Genomic DNA, 17,991 nt, shown 5'->3' with positions numbered 1-17,991 from the left:
AATTTGCACTTGCGACCCTGAAATAACGAGTCGAGTGTCTTAACCAGCTGGCTATGCCAGGCCTTCAGCATTTGTCAATAGAGAAAGCCAATGCACTATGATGGAATGTACCGTAAGAGTCATATTAAGCACAGTTTGAAATAATTTCAAAAATTACAAATGGAATAGTGAACAACAAGCCTTCCATTATGCTGGCCACTTTGAAATACCAGGTATGGACAGCAATCGATAAAAACTACAAGTTTAGAGTACTGCTAAAGTTTGTTTTGTTTTTGAATTTCGCACAAAGCTACTCAAGGACTATCTGTGCTAGCCGTCCCTAATTTAGCAGTGTGAGATTAGAGGGAAGGTAGCTAGTTATCACCACCCACCGCAAACTTTTGGGCTACTCATTTACCAAAGAATAGTGGGATTGACCGTTACCTTATAACGCCCTCACGGCTGAAAGGGCAAGCATTTTGGTGCGACCGGGATTCGAACCCGCGACCCTAGGATTACGAGTCGAACGCCTTAACACACTTGGCCATGCCCGGCCTTACTGCAAGAGAAAAGTGTATTTAGAGCAAAGTTTTGGAATATAGTTAGCAGCGAAGAAGAGGTCTAAGCCAATGCTGTAGAAAATATAGAAATACTCACCTAACTATCCTGTCTGGATGTTCCTCACAAAATGATGGATTCCTTAATATGTTACCAATTATAGATACCACAGTAGGCTAAACTAAAATAGACGTATGTCTATTTAATATGAAGTTCTGCAGCTGGTTATGAAACTAGAATCCGTTAGAGTCGCAGACGAATTAATAAATGTATCATATAGAAGTTACAGGGATACGAGATTTTGCAATTTTGAAACATCAACTTTCTCTTAAAAGAACTGAAGTAATTAATTAGATGAGTATATAAATCGAATAGAGAAAATAAGTAGCAAAATAAATGTTTCAAGTGTAACTTAAATGGATATATTGCTGAAAACTTCAGATAAGGACCTGTATGGAATGAAAGCTTTCAAAGAATACCAAAACGATGCTACAGGGACTTAAGATGTTGTCAAATCAAGGGTTTGTTTGTTTTTGAATTTCGCACAAAGCTACTCGAGGGCTAGCTGTGTTAGCCGTCCCTAATTTAGCAGTGTAAGGCTAGAGGGAAGGCAGCTAGTCATCACCACCCACCGCTAACTCTTGGGCTACTCTTTTACCAACGAATAGTGGGATTGACCGTCACATTATAACGTCCCCACGGCTGAAAGGGCGAGCATGTGTGGCGCGACCGGGATGCGAACCCGCGACCCTCAGATTACGAGTCGCACGCCTTAACACGCCTGGCCATGCCGGGCCGCAAATCAAGGGAACATAACCCATTAAGATGAAAGGAAGAACACAGAACTAACAAGACATCAATAAAACAGAAATTATCTGGATTTATGTGGCGACGTTAATGCAAAATACTTCTTCTATACCAATTTATTAAAGAAAAGTGAGATGTTTCTTTCAGAGATAAAGAATAAAAGAGGATTGGTACAAACAGCATGTGGACATAAAGTTCTAGTGAAAGGAAAACTGGAAGTAACCTTTTAAGTACAAAGTTTTTCTGTGCCTTTCGATGTGCGAATAATTTACATTAAGAAAGAGTAAATACTGAAAATTGACTTCATGCAGAGATATGAATGCAAGATCAAACTGTTGTCTGGTAGTTTAACAGTCTAAAACTAAAAAATCGCTATGTACTACGTGGCAGTTATTATACTGGACAATGAACTTCCTGTGGAAACAGGGGTGGTTGTCACTGCAATACCTAGAAATAAGATACTAATATAAGTAATTAACAGGAATAATTTTCTTATATATACTTCAGCATGTCTTGATGGGTTGGTGATTGGGAAAGCTCTCCTACTCTCCAAGATGTGAATATTATAAATATGAAATACATGACTTTGCTCAGAAGAGACTTATATTGGTTTATGATAAAACTAAATGTAGCTATGTTATAAGTGGAAATAAAACAGGATTCTATCAAAGCAACAGGGTATGACTGAACAGTTCTTGTTGCAAGGACAAACTCTAAATTTAAGTAGGTGTTCTGAGGAGATGAGATCCAAACTAGAGGGTAACTGCTGTGATTGTCTTTGGATGTTTCTTGGTGAAGGAATGCATAACTTGGTAACTTCAGAGAATAACTTGTTAGTTAAATCTCAACCTGTCCTATACAGACCACTTCCACATGATCGTCAAGGTTGGAGCTGTTGATCAGTTCACCCAATCACATACCTAGGAATAATTTTATCCAGCAATACGAAGACTAATGATGACAAGAAACGAGATTCCACCAGTACACTATGGTTCTTAAAAACAAAACTTCATGGATGGACAATTTAGGGTAGTTTATCTTTTGCACTAGCATTGTTCAAGAGACTTTATACAATTCAGGAAAGAGCAGTGCTGTAAACAGTGCCTTTAATGTTGTTAGTTCTATGTCAGTGAGAATGCACATGATGTTACGGTAGGCCAAGACAGCTCTAAACTAATGATAAGTTTTTCTCTACGTTCCAAGCTAAATTATAAATACAAGATAGTTGTGAAATGTGTAATTACTTTATTTTCATTTACTTATGTAAATTAGAAAGTTGAATCAATCAGCATTTGTTTGTGAATTATTTGAATTTGTTTGCTATCACACTTATTGAATTACTTTGTACAAGTACAATGACTGTTGAAATTGTCAAAGAGGCATGCTTAGTGATATAAGACTACCACGAAATTATCAGAATAGACTATAACTTAACACTTCCAAACATCCAACAAGGGAAGCAGAGAATGATAAACTACCAGAAACTCCAAAATATTTATATATAAGGACAATTTGACCAATTTTCAATGACTCAAAATCTCTTGAGTAATAAAATATGTATCCCACCTCAAACGAGGAAGCAACTGTAAAAAGTCGATAATCTGATCAAAGTGGAAAAGGAACGTCAGTGGAAGTACTGGTTCAATCCAACTACCAAGTAAAGCCTGAAGGTGGGGAGAAAGGATAATAGGAGCAACTAAAGAAACTCAAATGAGGCTCCACTGGCCGAATAAAACCCACTGAAAGTGATGCACATGGATGCTACAAAGAAGAATGATGGCTTTGATAGAAGCTCACGGCCCCAAGAGATAGGGTCTCTCATGAAGTAGAAAAGGGAAAGATCAATATCCTGTAAATTAAGGGGAACCACTAGACCCAGGTAATGAGGTAATTGTGAAACACACTCAGGTGAATCAAATATCATGTGTGTGTCAAAAATTTCTCTACCTCAACAAGTCCATTCACTTTGGCAGTTTCTTAAAGAATAAACTGAATATGAACAGTAGAGTCGACTCGAGGAGAAGCTAACAGTAGCCTGTCTTCCATGGTTATGGTGAAAATAAAGGCCTTTGGCATGAAGCAGTCAAGTGGTACGATCTGACTACTCATCACAAGGCATAAGAAGCTAAAGCCAGGCCAAACATTAGGGCCCAAAATTATTAAACATGCCCATGATAAACAAAAATGGAGAAAATGCCAGGATACCTGGTAGATGAGAATGTATAGATAGGTATATGACAAGTTGACCTCGTCATTCACAAATCAGGAGTGAAGACACACCATAGAGTGAGGTAAAAGTTCATTGTGAAATTTGGGAACAAGAAATGCTTCACGTAAAAATAAATATTTAACAAGTCGCCAATCTCTTATCTTTGTGGGCACAACAAATAGATACGAATAAAACACAGGACGAAAAGATTTCTCAAGTTTTTGCTCTCTTTCCAAAACAAGTCCCAAACTGCTTCCAGTAGACACCTGCGAGATAAGGAGTCAACTGGAAGGGTAATGAAAAAGAAACACCCAATACTCTGAAAGAAACTGTAATGCTAGTGACTTTTTTGAAAATATCTACATATAGCTAAAATGGAAAAGCCTGACTTTGAGTCACGAACAATATAATCCTATTAGACGTCTTTGAGTAAAAACATGACTGCAAATGGATAAAGAACAAAAAGCTAGAACCAGCAAAGGGTTGGATAGAAGGTATGAAGGGAGTGAAACAGAGAAACAGGAGGAGAAGGTTGGGATAAACGGGAAGTTAACGAGGATATTGAATTATGGAGACAAGTAGACTCCACTTGGGCCTTGAATGAATCAGGAAAGTCCTCCAAACACCTCTTTACGTGTCATGCATAAGTCGTGTTTGGAAGTAGTAGGCATACTTATTCGAGAAAAAAAAAATGGCATCTCGATCCAGAGAATCTCAACAGCTTATCAGTTACATCTTAAGAGCCAGGGTTAAAAATGAAAAGTGTGTCATTGTGGTAAAATAATACCACGAACATCTGAAAAGCCTTCACAAAACAAATGAATTGTCTCAGCTAAAAAATGTAGAGTCGATAATGCATAAGTAATTGTAACGTTGGAAGACTGGGGTACAGAGAAATTAACCAATGCGTTAAGGTTCAGACACCAAAATGTGACGCGATATTCTAGACGTTGTGAATCAAAAAGAGAGAAGGAAGCTTTACGAAATTTATTGATTTTAAGACGCACAAGATGAGACATACCAAAACTGATATCCCCAAACCATGAATCCTATTATCAGGTGAGGGAGAAAACACTAAATATTGGGTTATAGATTCATCATCAAGACAGGCAAGTTAAAAAATATTAGGAAACAAGAGATAAGATTTGTTTCTTTGGAACTAAGCAAAAAGCTACACAATGGGCCATCTGTGCTCTTCCCACCACGGGTATTGAAACACGGTTTTAATGATGCGAGTCCACATACATAGCGCTATGCCACTGGGGGGTGAGGCAGGAAATAAGGATGAGACAGAACAAACCTAATTAATTTCAAAGAGTGAAGGAGGCCTAAGTAAATCCCTCAACAGTACTCGTGACTGGGAAATATATTCATCAGGGATACCTCAAAAGCAAACATGACAGGATATTCCACGTGTGGCGATGAAGACTGTAGGAACGTGGACATAGTTACTATCATGCCCTCAACCGATTATTAAAGTACTCAATCCAGTAGTATTAACTCGGAAACCCGCAGCAGCAGTAACAGCTGTATTAGGTGTAACTATATGAATTTTCGATCGCATAGAGATAAGTCCAATCTTGAAGCATAATCAAATGAAAAGGTAAGAAATATTGGGGAAAAAGCAACCTTTCACAATTTAAAACGCAAACGGAAATTAAGAAAAATGAGTAAAAACAAGCATGTCTGTACTGTACTTCTGCCAATTGAGAAGTAATTAACATGACTGTTTACTGATGGAGGGGTAAGATATTGTACCGGAAGAATTTTAAATAATTAAATGGTACTTCTAATGAGAGCTCAAAATCAATTTTAGCAACAACTCATTTGAATAATAATGAATCTTTATTTATATAATTATAATACATGCCACTTTAAAACTTGGTGTTACTTTTGAAGAGTAATAACATATTGAAAGAATAGTATTCAAAAATATTTTTCATACAAACCAGTTCCATGCTTAAACTAATTTGTAAAGCTAGAACAATGCAATAAAAATAACAGATTTATAATATGCTATAACAGTACAATTTCAAAACAATGCGAAATAAACAAACAATATAAAAAAATGTTTCAACAATTTTTCGTAACTACAAATCAAAAGAAATTTAATAGTTGCTTATATCAAATAACTCAGAAAACCTCCACAAATGCTTGTATTGACTTCCAAATGATGTCACTCTATACAACACTGAAAAAAAAAAGCCATATGTAGAAATAGTTTGATTAAAAGACATGTGATGAACATTTCAAAATTATATAGGTTGAACAACCAAGTTTTTTATAAATTTTTACTGAAAGAAGGATGAGGTTTCGAGATGGCGCGCAGTTTTTTGTTTGTTTGTCTACGATCTCCAACCTGCCCTTCCAGCTTTCGTTTCCCAATTTTTTTCTTCTTTCAAGACCATTAGGAAAAACAAATACGTGAACACCATTTTTGTTCGATTGCTGCATCCAGGCGACACATCAAGGCATTTTAAAATAATTTTTCGACAAATTCCACTATTTTCTGTGAATTGGATTTTAAGTGTTTTCATAGGAAGCGCTGTGTTTAGATACCATGTCGTCTTACGTCGAGAAAGTTTATTTATTATAAACGGACCTAAAATGGCTCCGTGTGTGTGTCAGCTTAGATCAAATAAAAATATTTACCCAGTTGGCCAAACTCAATATAAAAGGCTTTACACTGGAGGTAATAATTGCCACTTACTCTTCAAACTTACGTAACGTTAATGAGTTATATTAGTGATATGTCAGTCTTAACAACGAATTCTCCATGAAAGCCATCTTGATATTACTGTACATAAAAAAACTAACGAATAAGAAAAATGATTATTCTATCTACATTTTATTTACAGCTATAGGATAACATACCATCTTCAAACTAACATTTACAAGTAAAAGAATATTATGGAAAACAAAACAAAACTCTATAACTCTAACTTATTTTTTCTAAACTTTTTTTTTTCATGTAATGTCCTATACTTATATTTAACTATAAAATATAGACTCGTCTAGCAACAGTTATATAAGTATTTTCTGTACATAATTATTTTGCAATATAGAAGCTGAGTAACAAGTAAAATCACAACAAGGCACACAACTCATTTGAAGCCAAACTGTTATTCATAGGTTCATAAGGACGCCATTATCATTTAATATCAGCTTTCAAAAGTACTTACACTGATCAAGTGGGTTGTACCCAAACAATACATGGCATACCACATATCTGACTTAATTATCACACAAACATAGAAACTAACCCTTTCTCAATATTTATTCAGAATCTCTCTATATTATTTTATTACAAAGTGTATAGTTCTATATAATTGTATACCAGTAAACTTTTGGAAATGTATTGGAATACAGTTTTATTAAAATTGAAAACTTGAAAAAAAAACTGTATGGTATAAAAAGCAATCAACATATTACAAAGACACTTACTCTTCGTGTTAAAGCTGCTACCTAATTTTTTTTTTTTTTGGTCCTTAACATGATATAAAATATATCTATTAAGGTCTGTCAGTTTACAACATCCTTGTTTTTGTGTTAAATCCTGAGTACATTTAACTATCTGCAACTTGTTCAGCTCTCTAAGGGTAAACTTTCTTCACACTTTAAAAATAAATTTCCTTTCTTGATGTTTTAGTTATTGATCATTTGGTTATCAAATTTTTTCATTACTTTCCATTTAATTAAAGGGAGAATGATTAACAGTATCTCTCAACCTTTCCACAAATGTTTGTTGTGTGATTTTGCCATATAAAGTATAATGGTTGTGAAATTAAATTATTTTCTATACATTACACATTTCCAGTAATATGGTTTTAATATTAATATAAGTACAGTGCACTTTTCAATATAAGAAAACAAAACATACAGCATCAGCACTTCATCTTTTGAACAACTGAATTTCACCACAAGTACACATATTTATTAAATAATGTCCAAGGTTGCACACGATGTTAATCAAGACTCAAGTTTATGAATCAATGCTCACTGAGTGATATTTGTGATTACAATATTACAGCTGACAATTTCAAGGAATTGATTAATATTAACTCATAATTTATCAAGCTAAAAGTAAACTGCAGCTATCAGACAACTACCAAAAATAAAAACAAACTCAATGTACTACAGAACTACCTAAATTAAACCAAACATTCAAGGATTCGGGCTCATTGAGCAATATTTGTGATTAGAACATTATAACTGCTTAAGTAATAGATGTAATTAGTACCCATAATTAACCAAGAGATTCTTTTGTTTATAAAGTGATATTATTAGGGTGTTACAGCTACTTTGAGTATGTCATTAATAAAAAGTCTCTGTAAGGAGGACAATTTTGATGTAAAAGCAAGACAACAAGTGTAGAAAATCACTTATACACACTTACAACTGATTTAGAATTCTAGGAGGATTAGATTTTGTAAATACTGAAATGGGAACTAAAATGTACACAAACCTACATTCATTGTACCTAAGTTAAATTCTAAGTAAATTTATTTCAATACAGAATTAATACTAAATTAATAGACAATTTATTTTCAAGCAAACCACGAAAGCAAGCATATCACTAATACAAGTGTTGTGTGGGTCTGGTCTAAGTGTTTAAATTAGTACACTATGCATGAAAAGAAAACTAATGTTTTTGGTTGATTTACTTACATTTGTATATTCTTTACCAAGGTGATATAACTAGAAGGAATTTTTAGTTCATATTCTACGATGAGAAAGTAAAATCATACAAAACATTCAACAATGAAGATTGGTTTAGTCTAATGACTAACAAGAAGACTCAAATTATGTTAGTCTTGTAACCCAACCTAAAGATATGCATTGCTGTTTAATACTCAGGCATTTTTTTTTCTTTTTTAAATATAAATATCAAAACAATGTGTTTTAGTAAGAAACAGTTTAACTTTTTCACAATCAGCAAAGCAAACACCTTTAATACAATTAAATCATATAATCCATTTACTAAAATTTATGAACATTTAGAAAAAGATAATGATTTACGGCATAAATGTTTCAGTGTTAAAACAAAACAAGACTTCAACCCTCATCACATGAATGAGTTATATTCAATGTTTACAATGCCTTGAAACTATATTAAACACAAGTTATTCTTACAAACAAAAATAAACCCACATAAGCTGACTTTTTAGTCTAAGAAAACACAACCATTTAAAACAATAAAAAAAAACATTAAAAAAAATGAAAGTTCAGAATCTTTGGCTGAAAAATTTAATGTTCCTTGAAACGCATCTCGTTAGTTTGTTGTAAATATTGTCCTTGTTCATTGTAAACTTGCCATTAAGAATTTTATTTTGTAAAATTTGTAAGTTCTCATATAGAATACACTTGGATTTTGTTTGCAAGAACAAGTAAACTTAGTAAGTTATCAGAATTAAAGGGTATATTAGGTCATATTCTTTCCCATATTTCACTTGTTGAATGTCATGTAAAAAAATATTACATATGAAATAAAATAGAAAATATGCTCTTTTAAAATACTTAATATTTTGACTGATTAATTCAAGTAGCACCTGAAGATTAGATTTGTACATCCTATTTAGCTTGACCACAAACCAGTTTTAATCAGAATCTTATCTGAGATTTAGAATCAATGTTATATCATCCTGAACATATATATATCCTTTAATGCTCTTTGACTTTTTTTTTTTTTTTTGCCAAAGAAGGATTCAAATGTTTTACTTATTCATCCTTCTTAAGAATTTTGCAAATTTACCAAATAAATAAACACATTTTTGTACAAACAATAAAGAATTTTAATAATATCATTTTAGTGTTTCATACTTAAAAAAATAAATATTGGTCTAAGTTTGATTTTACTATTGGGTAAAATATCTAAAATTATGATTTTATCATAAGTCCATATGGCCTTTTTGAAGACCATAATAAAAATGACCAATTTTTATTATTATTTCTAAACCAGTGGTGTATAGTTCTTTACAAACATCATTAGATCACAAACAAGTAATTTCAGTACTTTAAGCTAACCCTCTGAAGTTACTCATAATTATGGAATCCTCAAATTTTGAAACACTTACCTGTTAATGTCTACAGCTTTAAATTTTAAATCATTGTCAAATAATGACATTTTATGCAATACAAATGACAACTATTTATATATACAAATATATTTTTCTTAGAAATCTTATTACATAACAGTATATATAATATGATTATTCATATCTGCTACTACTACAGACAATTTCTGTGCACTCTAACTACATCTATTAATCTAGTGTCACATTGCACTGCTTTAGGATTATGGAAGTATTGTTAGTTAACTATCGTGTCACAATTCTGTATATAGAAATGACTAAATATCCATAAAATAAAATTATTTTTTGTTTTACATGCACAAAACATTTGCACATACAATCACATTTAATCAAACACCTTGAAGACGTAATAATTTTTCTACTAAATTAGTGTCATACTGCAGTACTCACTAAATTACACTAATAATAATGCTAGTATTATGTCAATGAAACTAGGGAAAAGTTTGACAGGTACTTTTGTTATTATTCTTTTTAATTAATAATCATAATAGCTATTTTAGAAATTACTATGCAGTACTTTATAAATTAAAAATTAGAAATTTGGGTGTACATCAGTCATAAGGTATTTCAGAAAATTGTTTTAATTTTATGTTACAACATACTGACAAAAAAAAATGACACAACCAAGAAAAGGTAACACTTGTAAGAAAACTGTGAAGACCACCATAAAAAGGCACAGTTTGCTTACCATTAACCATTTATATAAAACTCTTTTATTCAGTATTTATGATTTAAAAAACTCAACACTTCTGTAAAACAAATATTCATGTATATTCTTATACAACATTCTTATAATAAGATGCAGAGACAAACATTACTTCATTTCAAATTTTACAGAAATAATCTCATCTTCCTTCCTTCTATTAAATCAAAGTTTCTTCCATGATAATACTTAAAAATATGCAAGAATTGCTTTCTTACAGTTTACTACTTCATAAACAAAAACAAGTTTTAATTTTTATAACACTTAGAAATCAACTTGTTTCAAAGAGATTTCATGTTTTCCCCTACAAGTTTAAGATAATGTACTTTATATAACCAGAAAAGTTTAAATATTTTTTCAACTTTATATTGTTTAACTAAATAAAAACAGAATAGTTTCTTTGCAAGATACTAAAAGGTGACTGAAAAACAAAGTAACAAAATCAGAGTAAATATCGTAGCTTAATAATTATATGTAGTGTTGAGAAACATAATGCTCTCTGAAGAAACATTACTCATGTAAAGACATGTTCAATTAGCAAAGAGCCTTCCAAGTCTTGTCATTTCAGTGTATTTGGCTTCTTGCATGCTGTGCTGTCCTACAATAAAAACAAATAGAATTTATTTTGTAAACTTTTCAAACAATACAGAACACTTAAGTAAACATTCATCAAAAAGTGCTACTAGAAATTACCCAGGCTGTCTGTTACTCTAATACCACCAATGATTGAAAAGTAATGCAAGTCTATTCTCATTTTATCTTCAATGAGAAATATGTACAAGCTTAAGATTTGCTTTTATTACAATTATTTTTTAAAGTATTTGTTAAATAATCCTTAAATATTGTGATTTCTAATAGAGTTGCACATCAATTAAAAGTAATAACTTTAAGAATATATAAATCTTGTAATAGGTTATGAGAACTAGAGCTGTTTAATGCATTTGTTTTCAATGTGCAGCAAAGACTATTTCAAATTGAAACAAGTCAAGAAATTATTAGTTTTTCTCTTATACATTAATTTATGTATTTGTATTTGAAAACAAGGTTGTCACAGTTATCTCACAAATATATTAACAAGTAAGGTAATTTAAATCTGAATTGTTTACTGTACAACTTTAACAAGTGAATAGCAGCAAACAATGTGATTTGTATGTGTGTTTCATCTGTTATATGTTGATAAAAATTTAAATTGTTTGTGACATGCAACCCTTTAGTCTTAAATCACAAAATAAGTATGAAATTATTATTTTTTCTCAAAGTAATAAACAAAATCAAATATAGCCAATCATTTAATATGTGTTTATACAGCAGCTGAAAATACATGAAACTAGCATTATGGTGAAGGATTTCCTCAAGACCAGGGTGTAAACATGCGAAACTCAAATCTTAACTAGTTTCACTAATAAAATATAACAGACAAAACCAATTTAAACAATCAAGTATGCACTGTTTTTTCCTTTTTAGTGGACTTACGTCTCATAACAAATACAAACTACATGAATGTATAATGACATGTTATACTATGAAATGACTGGAGAAAGCATTTTAGTTGAACAGTTATATTAAAGTATAATAATTAACCTGAAGGAACAAGAGACATCTCTGGAATATTAACCTTTTATACAAATGTTACATTTTAGTTGTTAATGCAATGCCAAACTACTTTGTGTTTGACAGTCTTTTATAATTTAAACTATGCAATGTAGCATTTTCAAGATGCTTGGCTGTCATGTGAAAAATATACCATTGTTAATTATAAACTCCCATTCACAAAGAAGTTCATAGCTGCTGCATCTGAAAGTGTCTTCACACAGAATAGCAGGTGAAAATTATTCTTTCTTCAGCTGCTAAATGTATGCAATAATTGAATGAATATGTCATGAAAGTAATCTTAGTACACAAAGAACGTGTTATCAAATATATCACATACTACTGACAGGAGCAACTTTTGCCAGTGACCTATGCTCATGACCTTTGACCTTTGATTTCCATGACTAGGGTATAAATTATCCCAGGTCTCTTTCTGGTACTCCAAGTTGATCCATATTCTTATCTTTTTCATTAAGTGTGAGGATATTCTTGTTTTGTAAATTCCAAATCCCTTAATTGAGCACATCTTTATGATTTGAGAGAATATATTTGACATCCGAAAGAGCTGTTAACATGTGATTCCAAAAACCATCTATAAAATGCAGTTCTTAGACATTCAATTTTCCTTCAACTTAATATCAGATGTGACTGTTGAGCAACTTACCAATTTTCATATTCAAAATAACTCTTATATGTTAAACTTTCTCTATTAGTTTTTATAATTATACCTTACACATTTGATGATCCTAAGACCTTAAGTAAAACTATGTGAATAATGAAAATTCTTTAATAAAGGTTTTTCTTACTCCAAGCACATTAAATTAATGTTCACCACTTGATGCAGTTTTTAAATTGTTTTTACAAAACAAACTTGATTTTAACAATAAATATATATGTACCATTATCAAGTGACATTTTACTCAGATAGGTGACCTTCAACAATCTTGTGCATTGTTTACAAGTTTAATTTATGATCAAGGCAAGTACCAACATAGATCATAACTTAAAATCAACCCAGTAATAAACATGGCTAATTTAATGTACTGTTTCTATCTTGTTAATAATAATAATCAGAAAGCACTACTTTGTCAGCTCAATGGTAATACTACTTCACAAGGTTTAGCCAGCTTAGGAGAGTTAGGTAAGTACCAAATTAACATAGCAAGTCAACAATTCAAAAATACATATTAAAAATTATTAATTTAACACTCCAGAGAGTATTAAGCAGCATTGTAGTTGAGACCTCATTATTCAAGACCAAAACCTGAGTGTTTGAGACTTTAGGAGTTAAGACCAAGACCTTGTAATAAATTATATGAGAAAAATATAGCCAGAAGAATAAGAATAATATGTACCAAGCAACTTTATTAAAACTTTACCCATATATATTTTACTCATTAATCCCATAGTCTTTGTTTTAATGTCTTCTCCTATACAAAAATAAAAAAAGGTCAGCAAATGAAACAAAATAAAAACTAATGTTTTCGAAAGTTCATGGTGTCAGTGAATTCCTTATGATCTTTAAAACCAAACAGGATTGTAGTAGATCCACTAGACATGTTGAGTATCAGGGATAACCACTAATATTTAACATGAAATATTTACCAGATAAATTTCTTAAATACTTGTAGTAAGTCTATGAATAATGCAGTGTACAGTAATAAGTAATTTTGAATATTGTATGTTGGAACTGAAGATTTTGAAACAAGTAATATGGCAGTTGATGACAAACAAAAATTAGGGAGGTGCTACAAATGTCATCACAAAGGTACAGTACCAACTACCATGAGTTTACTAATAAAACATCTTTGATGCTACACTGTATGTCCTATGAACTGCTGCATAACCAATATTTAGCACTTAACTTAATAAGAGGTATAAAATTTTCATTGGGATTCGGTCCATGTTTAAGCCTCTTCTTTCTTGTCAGGAATTGTTATTATATTTGCTATGTTACTTAATCCTAGGTAATAACCCTTGTTACAATGTAGCATTACTCAAAGTATGTTAAATTTTGTCCATTGTCTGCAGTTTTAATTAACATGCTCTATTTGTGGTGTGCCCAATTTATGAGGTAATATTAACTCGTATACTTTCACTAGTTTCACTTATACAATTATGACAGAAAATGTTTGTACCCCTTCGTCCAGAGTGATTTTTTGCTCATAACTTAAAAAGTAGGATGATTAGGCAAATAGAAGTAAAATATATTATAAATATAATACTAACACACATCTACATAAATTTTTATGTAAATTAAAGGACAAACAAGCTGTTTATAAACAAATAACCAAAAATAGGAGGAGCAGAAAGTGTTCATACAATTTATAATGTGTGAAAAAACGGATATTCCTGTAAAAACTTTGTTTAGTTTGGTGAATAAACTACATTATACCATTCCAAAACTAGACACTGGGTTCATAATTATTGTAATTTAGCCAGTAGAAAATGTACTTCTGGCAATTTAGCATCGTCTCCGTCATTATCTGCTTGGTCATCATGGCGAACAGGATATAACTGTCCAGTGATTTAAAAAATGAAGTATTGCAAAATACAAGTCTCGTGTGTCTCTTTCTGGTATTGTTACACAACTTAATGTGCCAAAATCTACTGTTCAAAGCATAAATGCCAAGTTTAAGCTTACAGGATCAACTGCTAACCTCCCTCATTCCGAACGCCCCACCAAAATTCCAGAGAGGACCAAGAGGAAGGTTCTCAGAGAAGTTAGTAGGAACCCTCGTTTAACACGTAATGACATAGGGAAACTGGGGTTGAAGTAAGCACCTCTACAGTTACACTCTTCTGGGTTCAAAGCATGCTGTCCTCATAGAACTCCATATTTAAAGCCTGTTCATTTAGAAGCACGATTGAGGTATGCAGGAAAGCATGTAGATAAACCCTTTACCTATTGGAAGAGTATTATTTGGTCAGACGAGACTAAAATTGAGTTTTTCGACCACAATGATGTTCACAATATTTTCTGTAAGAAGGGGGAAATGAAATCTTCCAAAGAACACTGTCCTTACAGTTAAACACAGAGGTGGCTCGATCATGCTATGGGTTCCTTCAGCTCTTCTGGTGCAGGCAGCCTTCACTACATCAACGGAATCATAAAAAAAAAAAAGAACGCATTGATATATTAGGCACTTATATCAAGAATGATGCTCGAAACATTGTGGCTTGGGCATTGTTGCATCTTCCAGCATGACAATGACCTTAAGCACTCATTGAAATATGTGCAATCCTGGTTGCAAAGGAACCATATAAGCGTTCTGGACTGGCCATCGCAGTCACCCGATCTCAATCCAATTGAAAACGTTTGGCATGAGTTGAAGACCAGGGTTCATTAGCATCATCCGAAAAACTTGCAAGAGTTGGAGGCCTTTTGTGAAGAAGAATGGAAAAAAATACCAGTCGAGTACTGTCAAACGATCATGGAGGGCTATGAGGAGAGATTCATCTGAAAGGCTACACAACTGACCATTAAAGTACATGCACAAACACTTTCTGCCCCTCCTATGTTTGGTTATTTGTTGATAAACAGTTTATTTGTTGTTCAATTTACATAAAAATTTACGTAGATGTGTGTTAGTATAATATTTATAATATACTATACTTTCATTATCCTAATCATGAAACTTTTTAAGTTATGAGGAAAAGAATACTCACGACGCAGGGGTACGAACACTTTCTGTCGTAACTATACATAATTGCACTATTAGTCCATGTTCACAATACAGTTCTACTTTGCAATCATATATACACACGTGTTCATAATCGTATTTTTAAATACAAAAACCTTTTACAGTAGAACTACATTTGCATTTAGAATGCAGTTAGCTTAGCACTGTTTGGCCAGTATGTTTCTTACATATGACGTTTAGAGGGGAAAGGTACTGGGGGCTTGATTCATCACGAGATTCTGTAGTTCACTAATAATTCATTTTTATTAATATTTTTCTAATAATACTGATGCAAGTTATCTAGAATAGTGTTGGTATGTTTGAATAGAAAGACTGAATGTCTTGATCATGGGACTCTAAATGCTATAATTTATGTGTTTTGGGTAAATTTATCTGTTATACAAGCATATTCCACAATTGATTTCATGTATGTTCTGTAAATATTTAGTACATGTCCTGGTAAAACTCCTTGGTTGCTGCCAGTCAGACTCCAAATGTAACTTGGTACTCAAATTCTGGTTTTTATGCTATTCATGTGTGGTATTCAGTTTAGTTTTCGGTCAAGTGTAATACCTAAGAATTTTGCTTATGTTGCTACCTGTAAGACAGTTAAGATATAATTGTCATATTTTCCCTTGTTGTGTACAATTTTGTAAATAACAGGACTTGTGTTTCCTGTATATTAGTTTAATTCTCCACTTATTGCAGTACAATTCTAATTCATTTAGTAGTTGGCACATACTGTCTGTTATTATTGTTCGGTTTAGAACACTCTTCTATATTGCAACATCACCTGTCAACTGGAAGCAAAAAAGTGAGAACTGGGTCTTTGAGAAGCATGTTGCTTACATAAATGATAAACAGGGTAGGATTAAGTACTCCCTTTTTGAGAAACACCTGGCTCCAGAGTAAAGCACCAATTCAAAGTAAATTCAGAATTTACTTTGATGCTTCTATCTTCCAGGAAGTTACAAACACAGAAAATTTTTATGGGGAGTCCCAGTTTAGAGCTTGTATTTAAATTCATTGTGCCATACTTTATCATGAAACTGTTTTTTGTTAAAACCATGTATTATTTCTTCCATTACTCCTCCAAGATCATACATTGTTTATCTTGCTTTTAAGAAGCCATTTTATATTTCCAGGAGTACTGATTTAGTTTCTGGGTAATTCTTCAGTCCATTATTTATAATTTTTTCAATTAGTTTTCCTAGATTGCTTTATAGACTTATGGATCTATAGTTTTGGGGGGCTGTTCACTTATCTTCCTTCCTTCTGGAATATAATATAGGCCTGTTTCCAAGTGGTTGGTATGTATCCTACTTTTAGAGATAAGTTGTATAAAAATGAGAGATGTTCTTATAACCTCAGAGAATATTTCTCAAATAATAAGTTTTGAATTTTTTCTTGTTCTGGTGCTTTTGTTACACAAAATTTTATGTTTTCTTATATTTTTACTAGTATAATGGGTCTACTAATTTGTTTTGTTGCATAATCATGTTCCACTTTTGTTGCTGTTCTATTGCACTGAGTGCCCTTAGTAATGTGTGTATGTGTTACAATTGATTGTGATATAATTACCTTCAATGTTCATGAAGCGGTTGTTCATGTTTGAGTTGTCTGCTGTTTTGAATGTTTTTTTTGCAAGTTGCATGAGGTCTCACAACTGCTAAGGGATGCAACTTGGCAAGATAAATAAATGATATTTGTAATAATTTTTCCCTTAGTTTAACATTTCTATGGAGGTGCACCCCACAATTTTAGAACCAAACATAGAGTAATGAGATTTGTTTTTAATGATGAACAGACATAAAAACTAAATTAATAATAATAAACAGTTTTTAGAAAAGGTATGAACTTTATAAACAGGAAACTAAGATAAAGTCTTTTAAACCCATTATGACCAGATACTCTTTCAAAATAATATACCTCTCATCTAACCTTCAATTTCTACAACAGATTCCATATTAACACCTCTTAATGCATTGCTTTAAAACAAAATAAAAAACTGTTTATGCACTGGAAAACTTTGAAAAATGTACATGCCTGATACATTCAAATATTGCATTAAACTTATTTAATACAAATATGTAGTGCTTAACATAAATAAGATACAGATTATGACTATTTTTTAATATGAACAAAATAATATGAAAACTAATGTATTTTAATCATATGTTACCAAAATTTCAGGAATACCTTAAGTAACCTGAAAAAAATAATTTTAATAAATAACAATACTTTTAAAATTAGTTAAATATCAATTTAAGCTTTAATTGCCTTCATATGGGTTCAGTCAATCTGACCAACCTCATTTTCTCTTTGGACTTGATTAAAGTCTTTAAACATTTTATATTATTAACTTTTAAC

General features: G+C 31.9%; 1 protein-coding gene across 3 annotated transcripts in view; it reads right to left on the bottom strand.

Moving 5' to 3' along the window:
* Positions 1-9,321: 9,321 nt before the first annotated feature.
* Positions 9,322-17,991, bottom strand: part of Hph (HIF prolyl hydroxylase) — a 48,357-nt gene continuing 39,687 nt past the window's right edge. For all 3 annotated transcript variants that reach the window (XR_013028784.1, XM_076503534.1, XM_076503533.1), the window contains one exon: positions 9,322-10,946. Coding sequence is in view for 2 of the 3 variants with exons in the window: in XM_076503534.1 (XP_076359649.1) it covers positions 10,913-10,946 (34 nt within the window). In the remaining variant the exon portion in view is untranslated. The remainder of the gene's footprint in view (positions 10,947-17,991) is intronic.

This window comes from Tachypleus tridentatus, chromosome 6, assembly GCF_004210375.1.
Source record: "Tachypleus tridentatus isolate NWPU-2018 chromosome 6, ASM421037v1, whole genome shotgun sequence".
NCBI lineage: Eukaryota > Metazoa > Arthropoda > Merostomata > Xiphosura > Limulidae > Tachypleus > Tachypleus tridentatus.
The sequence above is the reverse complement of the archived record's forward strand: the minus strand, read 5'-3'. Positions and strand labels throughout refer to the sequence as shown.